This window comes from Lotus japonicus, chromosome 1 (assembly GCF_012489685.1).
Source record: "Lotus japonicus ecotype B-129 chromosome 1, LjGifu_v1.2".
Lineage (NCBI taxonomy): Eukaryota > Viridiplantae > Streptophyta > Magnoliopsida > Fabales > Fabaceae > Lotus > Lotus japonicus.
Genome location: NC_080041.1, coordinates 99386632 through 99398690, shown reverse-complemented (window position 1 = coordinate 99398690; position 12059 = coordinate 99386632). Strand labels below are relative to the sequence as shown.

At 28.8% G+C, this 12059-nt stretch overlaps 1 protein-coding gene across 1 annotated transcript; it reads right to left on the bottom strand.

The window, feature by feature from the left end:
- On the bottom strand, positions 1–2959 carry LOC130728300 (heavy metal-associated isoprenylated plant protein 39-like). The gene is made up of 3 exons (XM_057579727.1): positions 2641–2959; positions 1875–1950; positions 1–666 (listed from the first exon to the last, which is right to left on the bottom strand). The coding sequence occupies exons 1-3, from the start codon at positions 2644–2646 to the stop codon at positions 242–244; spliced, it is 507 nt and encodes a 168-aa protein (XP_057435710.1). The 5' UTR covers positions 2647–2959; the 3' UTR covers positions 1–241.
- Positions 2960–12059: the final 9100 nt, after the last annotated feature.

Sequence of the window (12059 nt, the reverse complement as noted above, 5' to 3'; positions counted from 1 at the left end):
TGAGGAAAAATAATATGAATTACATTTGTGTCAATCTTAATAAAAATATCCCAAAATTTTATTCCTTCTCTCTACACAATACTAATGGCTCAAAAAACCTAAGGAGGGGCATCACCAAATTATATACACAAGAGTTCTCTCTTCTTTGGTTGTGGTGGCCTCCTATAATTCATGAAAGAGAAGTACTGATTCCATTACACGTTGAGAAAGATTATATATATGTCTTTCCCTCATGTTCCCCTTAACAAATCACACAAGCATTCGGATTCTCTTCCATGCTTTGAACATGGTAATATGTGGTCATGTGGGGATTATATTGCCTATAAGCCTTGACCCACTCTAAAACAGGGTCAATTTGAGCTGGTTGCTCTTTCTTTTTCTCCTCTTCTTTCTTTTCATCTTTCTTCTCTTCTTCTTTCTTTGGCTCTTCCTTCTTCGCCTCTTCTTTCTTGGGTTCTTCACTCTTTGGCTCATCTTTCTTCTCTTCCTCTTTTTTGGGTTCTTCTTTCTTTGGTTCCTCTTTCTTTTCAGGCTCCTTTGCAGGTCCTACAGAGACTAGATCTGCTTGCCAGTATTTGCGCAATTTGCTCACTACAGTGACTGGATCTACAGTTCCTACCACTGTTAATTTCTTCTCCTTCATGTCCATGGAAATGGCATCAATCCCTACATGGTTGCAGAATTTTAGGATTTGGCTAAACCGGCAACTTAGTACATTTTTTTTATAATAGGCAATTTAGTACATGCTTTGATATTCTTTAGACCCTGTTTTGGAGATTAACTTCTAGGCTTAATAGCTCTTTTGGTCCCTCACTTATCATAGTTTTTAACTTTTGGTCCCCAATAAAAAAATTAGCACTTTTAGTCCTCCACATTGCTTATTTATTTGTAAAAATGATCCCTATTTAGACTAAAACTGCAAAAGTGTGTAAATGTGAGGGACTAATTTTGCTAATTTTTTTCTAAAGGGACAAAAAATGCAAAATTGTTATAAGTGAGGGATCAAAAGAGCTATTAAGCCGTACTTCTATTATGATCTCAATACACAATATATGTATATATTGTAAAAAAAAAAGTGCTACTTAACCGGAGAAAAATTCTGTACCCTACATTATATGATTCAAGTATACTAATGTTACCTTGGATTACAATCTAAGTACTGCATATTCATATATGACAGAGGATGCAACCAACCATATCCCTTTCAGAACACGAATTTTTTTTACTAGTTAACTGATATCTTTAGAGTTGTTGTTGCTTGTTAATCATAGAAAGAAAATAGTTCTCAAACAACATAAAATTAGTTTGGCAATTACAATGCAATTAGTAGTTTCTTAAAAATAATTGAGACAGGAGATACAGTGTAATAAACCAAAATGGCTGGTAGATACTGTATCAACAAAGTGTGAACCCCCTCCAATAATAAGTGTGAAAAAAAGGGGAAGAAATATAACAGGAAAAGAGAAATAGAGAGGAAACTATGGTATACATGATGTAGAGATTTTAAAAATAAGAATTATTACTAAAATGACCAGAATTCTTCAATAAAAAATATCATAAGTATTTACAAAGTCAAAAGATTGAAAGAAAATGACATCATATGATAAGAAGAGTGCAAAAACATTTTACACCACCAAAATTAAACTCGTTAAAAATAAGCATAACCATGTCCACATAGATTGCTGGTCAAATGTCACGTGTCAAAGATATTGGAAGTTTTCGTATGCCTACAAGGTTACCAACTTACCATCACTCACCCACTCCCAGATCTCAAAATTTTCCCAACATTCCCCTGATTTGAGCATTCTCAAACCACCGATTTAGGCATCCAAATCATGTTGACAAAATGGTGAACGCAATGATTAATTTGGTACCTGGAAGTGTTGACACTGTTTTCAGGGCCTTCTGTTTAGCCTTGTCATCTGGCAAATCCAACTTGAGCACAAATTTCTGCATGTAGAAATCATTGAGTTACTCAATTGACCCAGATTCATATAATTGTAAAATAATTCTTGTCATGTCAAATATGTAAAGAATAAAGAAGATTCCTCAATTATAGGAGGATCTCATCAAGACAAATCTCCAAATCATTAGAAGGTAATCTGAATGAATGTGCTGTCTTTACTGGATGCTGCTAATTGAGGAATCTCATGGTTTTTTGCAAAATATTTACACAATAATAAATTAAAATCCAAACCATCAAAAAGTGACATAACTTGAACCAAATGTTCTTTACTAAAATACCAACTTAAAGCTCTCTCACTTTTTACTAATTGGGTAAGATAAAATTTTAATCCATACCAGGCATATATACCAACATGTTGAACTTGAATCAAATCCAAACCATGAATCCTATCTGGGATTCACAGACAGAATCATTTAAGGCACATAACTCAGATCTTTTCATAAGGAAGGGAGAAAAGAAAAGAAAATCACAAGAAAGGAAAAGAGAGAAAGAAAAGAAAAGAAAATCATAGGAAAGGAAAAGAGAGAAAGAAAAGCATAAAGTTCATGGAGAATCAATAATGAATCAAGGTTCTAAGTCAAAGTTTAGAATTGAATTATGAATTATGTGTTTCAGTAAAGGGAAAAGAGAGAACCAAACAAAGAAGAATCAAAACTAGAAAGTTGGAATCATACCTTCATTCTTTATCTCTTCCCAATATGTTTTGGAAATTGGAATATGTGCAGAACAGAGAGGCAGAGAAATGTTAAAAGCTTGGAGCAGAGAACTTGGAAGAAAAACAAAAAAAGAAAGGTTATAGCTAAAATGGAGAATAGGAGATGATGAGAGAGTGGAACACGAAATTGAACAATAATGCTCACTCTATTGAAAAGAGATAGAAAGAAAGCATTTGGACACACTTTAATACATGAAAATCCGAATGAAAACAAGGTTTGCAGAATAAGAGAGAGAATGAAAAGCTAGAGAGAGGGGGAGATGTACTCATGAAAAAGGAAACTATGTACTATGGAGTAACATTTACACTTTACAGAAATAATGTTGAGGATGTACGAATAAGTCTGATACATTTTTGTATATAATTGAATTTCTTAAATATCTAATCCAGTATTTAATAAGAGAAAATTTTGTTAAGATGACATTATCACTCAATGTGATATCAAAAGAGATGTAATAAATGAGAAAATTAATCTCATAGTGGTCGATAGCATGTAGTGCGTAAAAAGAAATAAATTGACGTAGTTTAGTGTGATGATGTAATGAATGAATTGAGCGTTTGAGGACAGAAGACGTAGTGAGTGAGCCCCACGCATGAAATAGTGTGATAACAAGAGCGTGTGTAGCTAGCTAGTTGAGGGCCACCACAAGGTTGAACTAGGGGTTGTGGTTTTTTCTTCCTTTAATTAATTGTTTTTTTATTCATAACTTTCAATTAATTGATTGCGTGAGTATTGAGGGGAAATTATGAGTAATTTTATGGTAGAAAATGTTTAAATTTAGTCCACCAACGAGTCATGTTTTTCCAACTAAAACTAGCGGGATTACCCGTGCCCTGCACGGGTGACTTTTGTTATTTACAATTTAAATTTCATGTAATATTATGTTTTCTATCTTTTTAGTAAATATATTTTAACAATTGTTTCAACTATATGTTCTTAATAGTGATAATTATGTATTAATCTACCACAACTTTTTACTTATAAATTTTTAATTATTTAAATATGAAAAAAATTAAATATTTTAAATTATAAGACTTAAATTCACTCAAATTTTTATATATGCATTAAATCAGTATTTTAATTTTTTTATACATGTTTAATTATTAATATTTGATTGATTATTTTTCATATCAATGTTTCTATTTATAATAGCAATAACACTAATAATAATATATATATTTTGATTCAAAATGTTTGGTGAATGTGCATTTCCTTAAGGGATTTCGCCTAGGCTTCTGGTCCGGGTTCGATCCCCTCTAAGGGAAAATATAATACATTTGTGGTCAGGGACATTACTACCGTATCCCGAGCCAGATTAGTCACGTGGGGCTCTTTTCCCCCGTGGTGACTGGTGGCCAAAGGACAAAAAAAAACATGTAACAACAAAATGAAACCCCACTTCTAATAAAACTCAAATCAAATCATAGGAGAAAATCGCCAGATTAAATAAACCAAAATAATAGATAATTTACGAAAATTATTTAGATCCAGAGGCTTCTCTTATTTTTGAATAAACTCTCATGTGACTATTACTTTTAAGTTTGAACTCGTTCCTCTTTTTTGTCCTTGGCTCTTCGATCATACCTTTGGTAACCACCGCCTACCAGGGACGATGGAGGAAAAATTCATTTTATCAATCCAAGCAGATAAATTGAAGGATGTTCGTCTTTCCCCTTCATGATTTAAAAAAGGGGTGAAACAATATATGATGGTGAATAAAAAATGGATGAATAAGTAAATAATAGGATCATGAAATAGGGGTGTTCATAACCGAACCAAACCAATTAAAACCGCTCAAATCGATCCAAAAAAACCAAAAACTGAAAAACCGAAAATAGCAAAAACCAATATTTACGCTAATGGATCGGATTGGTTTTCAGTTCCCATGTTCTAAATCGTACCGATCCAAACCAAACCGAAAGTATTTATTTATTTAAATTTTGACATACATAATTACCCATTTAACCATACTTATAATATTTTATTCCATGTATACCCAAACCTTTACAGTAATGTGTTTAACATTTTCCAAGTTATGAGACATATGTCTTCTTTTCATTCAGCGAAAGTGAAACATATCAGTGCGTACATAATTCATTTCTTACAGTATTGATGTTAGTGTTAAGCATGATATCTTGTCTCTGTAACTTTTACAGTGCTTCTTGTTTTATGATTTTATTTTCTATTTTGTTATGTATTTCAAGATTTTTACTTTCTTTGAAAAACTGAAATCCAATCCAATCCAAACCGATAAAAATTGGATCGGATTTGAAAAAAAAAATTGGGTAATTAAATTATAAAACCGAAACGATTGATAAATTATTTTTCTCTATAGTTGTTTCAAATGAAAGAAAAATTGAAGGTGAAAGTTCCTTATCATGAAATTGAATAAAGAATTGAGAAACAGAAAAATGAAAGGGAGGAAATAGAGGAGTATGAAAAATATGGAAGAAAGTTGAAAATACTTACCATGGAGTAGACGAACGGAGAAAAAAACAAGATGGGTTTTTTTCATAAGAAATTTCAAAGATGGGAGGAAGAAGTATAAGATGAATAGGAAATGGAGGAAAATGAAAGTCCTTGCCTTGTTTTCGAGGAGGTATGCACAAAAGGATGCTGAAATATTTTGATTTATTAATGTTTAATTTTTTCCTAAAATAAAATACTCATTATTGGTCAATGAAAAATTAATCAGAAATTAAACATATCAACAAAATTATTTGTATTAAATGTTCTAAGGATTCATTAATTAAATTATATCAAAATGTTATAGATTAAATAAATAATGTGAGAAATGTCTCAAAAGAGCAAATGAATTCTCTAACCAATGCACATGTATAGAAAAATTAATTATTTTTGCATTAAGATAAAATTAAAGCATTACCTAGCACATGATTGATAAATTATTTTTCTCTATAATTGTTTCAAATGAAAGAAAAATTGAAGGTGAAAGTTGCTTAACATGAAATTGAATAAAGAATTGAGAAACAGAAAAATGAAAGGGAGGAAAGAGAGGAGTATGAAAAATATGGAAGAAAGTTGAAAATACTTACCATGGAGCAGAGAGAAAAACATGATGTGGGTTTTTTTCAGAGGAAATTCCAAAGATGGGAGGAAGAAGTATAAGTTGAATAGGAAATGGAGGAAAATGAAAGTCCTTACCTTGTTTTCGAGGAGGTATGCACAAAATGATGCTGAAATATTTTGATTTATTTATGCTTAATTTTTTCCTAAAATAAAATATTCATTATTGGTCAGTGAAAAATTAATCAGAAATTAAACATATCAACAAAATTATTTGTATTAAATGTTCTAAGGATTCATTAATTAAATTATATCAATTTAATTTCGAAAATGTGGAATATTTCATTTTTGAAATTTCAATTCTTTAATTAATCTTGTCTAATTTAATTAAATTTTTTCGTTATTTCTTACAAATTATTTCATTGTTCCAATAAATTATCAATTCTTGAGCATCAAGGTTTTTAAAAATAGAATTTCAAAAGACAATTAATTATACTCATTAATTGTCGGAATTAATTAGAGCCATTAATTTCAATTATAAGAAATCAAAATTGTAGTATCTAAAATATGAATATTTATTCAATTGCCAAATTTTCGAAAAATTAAAAAAAAAAAAAAGAAAAATGATGCTAAAATTTTTTAAAAAATATATTTATTTTATTTTCAAGAAATTATTTGCTCATCACACTCATTTTACAACTAATCTAGTAATAATTAGATTTTAAACGATTACTATAGTAAAGGAAATTCGAATTTCAAAAAAATAATTTATATTTTAAAATCATTTTAACCATAATATTAAAGAAAAACAAATAAATGAATTTTAGAAAAATAAAAATTAAAAGATCCAATACTTATTTCTATTTGAAATAATTACGAATATTTATTATAACTATTTAGAATATTGTTAATTAAAAAAAAAGGGATTGCAGTTATTTTTATGAATCGTATTTTCAAATTTGTAATATTTTTTTAAAATATTTGATTTATCTTAAAAAATAATTTCAGGGAAAATAAAAATTTAATTTTTTTTAATCAGAATTGATTATTTTCAAAAAGTTTTAATCTAATTATGAATTTTTAATAATGGATGAAATGAAATAGGTTTAGAGATGTTCATGTATTGTATCATGTTTTCGAAAATATGGAGGGGCAGAAAATAATATTATTTGGAATTATATCCTTACTTTGATAGTTTTTATAAGTATTACTTGTGTTTTATTCTTAATAAAGATTTTACCTATATTAAACTTAGCAATTAATGTGACAAAAAAAAGTGGAAATATATTTTTTTGTTTTGGAAGGAAAATGAATTACTTAAGAGGAGACATGTGGCATAGGTCTTCTAGAAGAAAACCTTCTTTTCATATATATATAGATATAGATTGAAAAATTAAAAAAACATTTACGTTGAAAATTAAATTAAAAAGGATTTAAATTAATTTTATTTTCTGATTTTTTATTATTTTTGTTCTATTTTCGAATTCAATTTTTTTTATTATATTAGATATATTTTCAAATAAAATTCCTAGTAAAGGTCACATAAAAAATTGACATTAAAATCAATATTAAATATTGAAAATCTGTACTTTCGAAACAGATGAAAAATTAAAATAATAATTACGTTGAAAATTAAATTAAAAAATATTTTTTCCGATTTGTGATTATTATTTTTTATTTTCGAATTTAATTTTTCTTATCATATTTGTAATTTTTTCAAATATAATTCCAAGTAAAGGTTATATAAAAAATTGAAATTAAATATTAAATATTAAAAAATTAAATCATTAATTGTTGTGATAATTCAATTAAAAAGGATTTAAAATATTTTTGAACTTTAAAATAAAGGTTACATAAAAATTGGAATTAAATTAACTGATATTAAATAGGGTGAGTCATGATTGTATGTTGTGACAAAAAAGTAGAATGAATATTTTTTTTCTTGGAGAGAAAATGGATGAATATGGAGGTGCCATGTGTCATAGATCTTCTAGAATAAACTTTATTTTCACATATATATAGATTTTTGGAATATTCCATTTCTTGGAGAAAAAATTCCAGAATATGCTCTAGCTTTTTGGATCAAATAGGATAATAAGGTCCGCTAATGGAAAAAACCTTGGAAATTTGTTTAGTAATGAAATGTTTATTAATGATGTGTGCCTCACATATAAATTATTTGTTTGATTTGTAGAAGTTTTAGCCAAAAAAAAAAGCAAAATTTTTAAAAAATTGATTTTTTTTCATTTTTGAATTTAAAAAAGGTAATTAATTATATCCATTGACTTTAGTTATTAATTAGAGTCATTAATAACAATTATAAGAATAAAATGTTTAATATAGATTAAAATTTCGGAAGAATAAATCAAACTTAATAAAAACATGATGCTTATTTTCCAATTTACCAAAAAATCATGATGCTGGAAAAAAAAATATTTATTTGATTTGAAAACATTCATTTTCTCATCTAAGTAAACCAACAACCATTAATATTAATTAGATTTTCAACAATTATTATAATGAAGAAAGTTAAATTTCACATGTAAAATTAATATAATATTTCCTTCCAATATATTTTTTAAAAAATTTAAATATATTTTTTAAAAACATGTTAAAGACATAAATTATAGGTTAGGAAATAATGATAGTTTAAATTAAAAGTTTCAATATTTATTATCAACATTGCTGTTGGAGTTGAACAAACAAAGGATTCCAATTTTTGTTGTGTATTATATTTTTTAATTTGTAATAAAAAAAACTAATGTTAGATTTATTTTTAAAATAATTTCAATTAATTTTTATATTTAAAATTTAAAAAGTGAGAAAAAGATTTCGAAATAATCATTTTTTTTTGAAATAGATTTCGTAATATTACTTGAATTGTCACAAACTTTCAAAAATATAATATTTAAAAATATACATTCAAGTGTATCATATAGGATAAGGAATTATTAATAATAAATGAAATTAAATAGGTGAGAGATGAAATATGTTGTAACAAAAAAGTGGGATGTCTTTTTTTTTCTTGGAGGAAAATTGGAAGAATTTGGGGGTGCCATGTGGCATAGGCTTCTAGAAGGAAACATTATTTTCATATATATATATATAGATATAATATGTTACTTATGATAAAACTGTTTTTTAACTTGTGAGGCATAGTTACCTTGGTCACTAGTGTACACAAAGCTGAAATTTATATAGACTTTAGAAACATTTGTCTCTATAGTTAAATGTAGAGTTTAATGGATATGCACTGACAGTGTAAAATAGTTTTACACAGTCATCCAATCAAAGCATGCCACATAGGAGAGATAATTACATTGGACTTTAATTTTAATTAAAAGAATAAGATATTTTCTGATTTGGCGGAATTCAATTGGATGTCTGTGTAAAACTATTTTACACTATCAGTGCATATCCATTAAACTCTTAAATGTATGAGTATGATGGTTCACTTTAGTAGGTTATCAATTAATACCCCCTTATCAATACCTCCAACTTTGGTTACAAATTTTATATCATAATTGACGTGTGATTCCAATGCTAAGCACATGTATTTGGCCCTTTCTCTTATTTTCATATATAAAATATGTTTATCTTGATTTTTTATTTGAATATTTGTTCTTCTAGAATTTAAATATAGTGTAAGTGGAGAATATACCTAACAACACAATGGAATAATGAAAATTCACAACGGGGAGGAATCTGCAAAAGGTACCCTGACTCTGTGTCAACTCAAAATCAAAGAGAAAACTCTCACAGTTCAAAAGACCCATATATAAGAGAGAAAATGAGTAACACTTAGCTTGTAGTGTCCTCAAACCTATATTTATAGTAACAGTAGTAACAGGAGTGATTAGGTCCAGTTTGTTATGCAGGTGGCATTGAGGTGTTTAACTCGTGCTCAGATGAACTTGACCATAATCTAATAACTTAGTTAAGTGTGAAAACTCTGCATTTGGTTGTCATGGCCAACCCAGCTTGACAATAAATTGGTCATGTAGTCATTTGGGGTGATCGTGATATGATGGGCCAAGTAGTTGTTTGTGTCGAACAGAACAAAAGTTTTCTAGCTTGGCATGTAATGTAATATCAAATTTAATGAATCATGCTTGGATAGACATGTAAAATGAAATCTAAATAAACAATTTAAAATTTGACATGTAGATTATGTTTTAGTCTAACAAAATTGTTCGTGATAGTTTTCATCTCATGATGGTTGAGATGTAATGCTCATATCTTTTTCCAATCCTTTGAGTTTTGAAACTTGAACTGTTATAATTAAAATGTATATTATCTTTCCTCATTTATTGTTCCTGCGGGGACATTTCTTGGAAAAAAAATCATTTAATGCTCTCTTGAAACTCTAAGTGGACAAATACATAGGAACAAATTTTTTTCTTCAAAGTGGACAGTTAATAAGGAACGGAGGGAGTATGATTTTAACATTTAAGACTTAATTAGTGGTTAATCAACCTCCAATAAAGTACCAAATCACATAAGCAATTGGGGGAGATCAAAATCATCACCTATGGTGCCAGAGTAGTGTAACAGATAATGGACCTTCTCATTGGGGTGGGAAAATTTTCACTCCGTCAATTCGTTGTTACGGTTGTGTGTGCACCGCTTAACATTGTACTGGAACATGCAGAAGTGGTCTGAGGAGTACTGATCAACTTCAAAGCCTGGCGAGTTGTTGTGGGGCAATTACATTTGGATCGGAGGAGGCTCTCGTGGAAAACACGCCTTGAAGCCGTGGAAGAAGGAATTTCTAGAATTTAGGGGTTTTTTAGGTTTTTTTTAAAGGACTCTATCATAATGAACCTAATTAATTGTATAAATACATTATTTAATAAAATAAATATTATGAAAATATAAATTAAAAATTAATGAAATGAGTTTTTAGTATTCTTAAAGGTGCTTATAATATTATTAAATTAAACACCTAAGTTTGGGTAATTTAACTCAATTTTTTCTAGGTTATTTAGTTAGACAATTTGTTATAAAATTGATGAAGTTGAAATAACGTTTAGCTTACCCCCTGAGAAGACGTCTGCATGTGTCAACATGTAAGCATCTTAATTTTCTCTTTCTCTCACCCCCATCCAAATGATCAGCTTTCTATTTTATTTATATTCTTGTGATTCTTTCAATAAAAATTGAAGAATAATGATATTTTTATTTAACAGACAAAAAATAAGGCAGGTTAAAAAGAAAACATGACAGGTGATGAAAAAACAAATATGACAGGTGATTAGATTTTCACGGGAGCACTATATATAAGAACAGGATGCAAATATTGAAGCAATTGTCCCTCATTGTAAATGCTCTGTATAATCCAAGTCATTTTTCATCTATTTGATGGGAAAGGAGGGTCACTCTCATTTGTAACTTCGATTCGTTTACAAAGGAATCTTATATCTGTAGAAGAAAAAAGCAGGTGAATTTGACATATAAATTAAAAAATGAGTGAATGATCCAATTAGTGCCGAGTGTTATTAGGTAGCCACAAACTTATCTAAGGCCGGCTCAAGGGTAAATTTACTCAAGTAAAAACTTTAGGTCTCCTAAAAAAATTTATTAAGGAAAAAAAACTTCAAAAAATATTTTTTTACTAAACAAAAAAGGCTAAAAAAACCGAACATTAATATTAAGTCAAAAAATCCAAAAAAAAATATTTCACTTTAAAGTTAGCTATAGGACTCTCATTTAATGTTCGAACGATCCTAAATTCATCCGAAAATTTAAAAAATACATTGTGATCTCCTTATCGTATAAAGTTTTCCGGTGATTTAGTCCATTCTTTTAATGATAAACTTATAAGTGCTTAACATTTTCAAAGAATAATTTAATCGCTAACTTTTTTTTACTATTATTGTCCAAACCCAACTCTGTGGTTAGGGAAGATGCTTTGATTGGGGTAGCTTTGTTGCTGTTACTGAGACCACTTACAATGGTCTGTTTTTTCTCTTGTTTAATGTTGTTGAAACTTGTTTAATACTTACAATGGTCTGTTGAATATTGTTGAAGGAGGGAAAATGTTGAATGGTTTCAACATTGTTGAGAGAGCCATCCGGAGCCACGTGGCAGCTCCGGATTGGAGCACGTTGGGCACGTGCACGACACGCGCCGACAAGGCGCGTGTCGTGTCAGTTGGAGAGGAGAGAGGACAGAGAGGATAGGATGGGACGCGTGGCAGCGTCCCATTGGCGGACCGGATTTTTTTTTTTTAAAAACTTTAAACTGAATTATCTTGTTGAAAAAAAATAATTTTAATTTTTTTTTTTTACCAAAATTCATAACTTTTTTTTCTCTATAAATAGAGACTTGGTTTGTTAGATTTGGACACAGAA

Coding starts and splice junctions, on each gene's coding strand:
- LOC130728300 (XM_057579727.1), bottom strand. Junction 667..1,874: donor AACAGTGTCAACACTTCCAG/GTACCAAATTAA, acceptor GCAACCATGTAG/GGATTGATGCCATTTCCATG.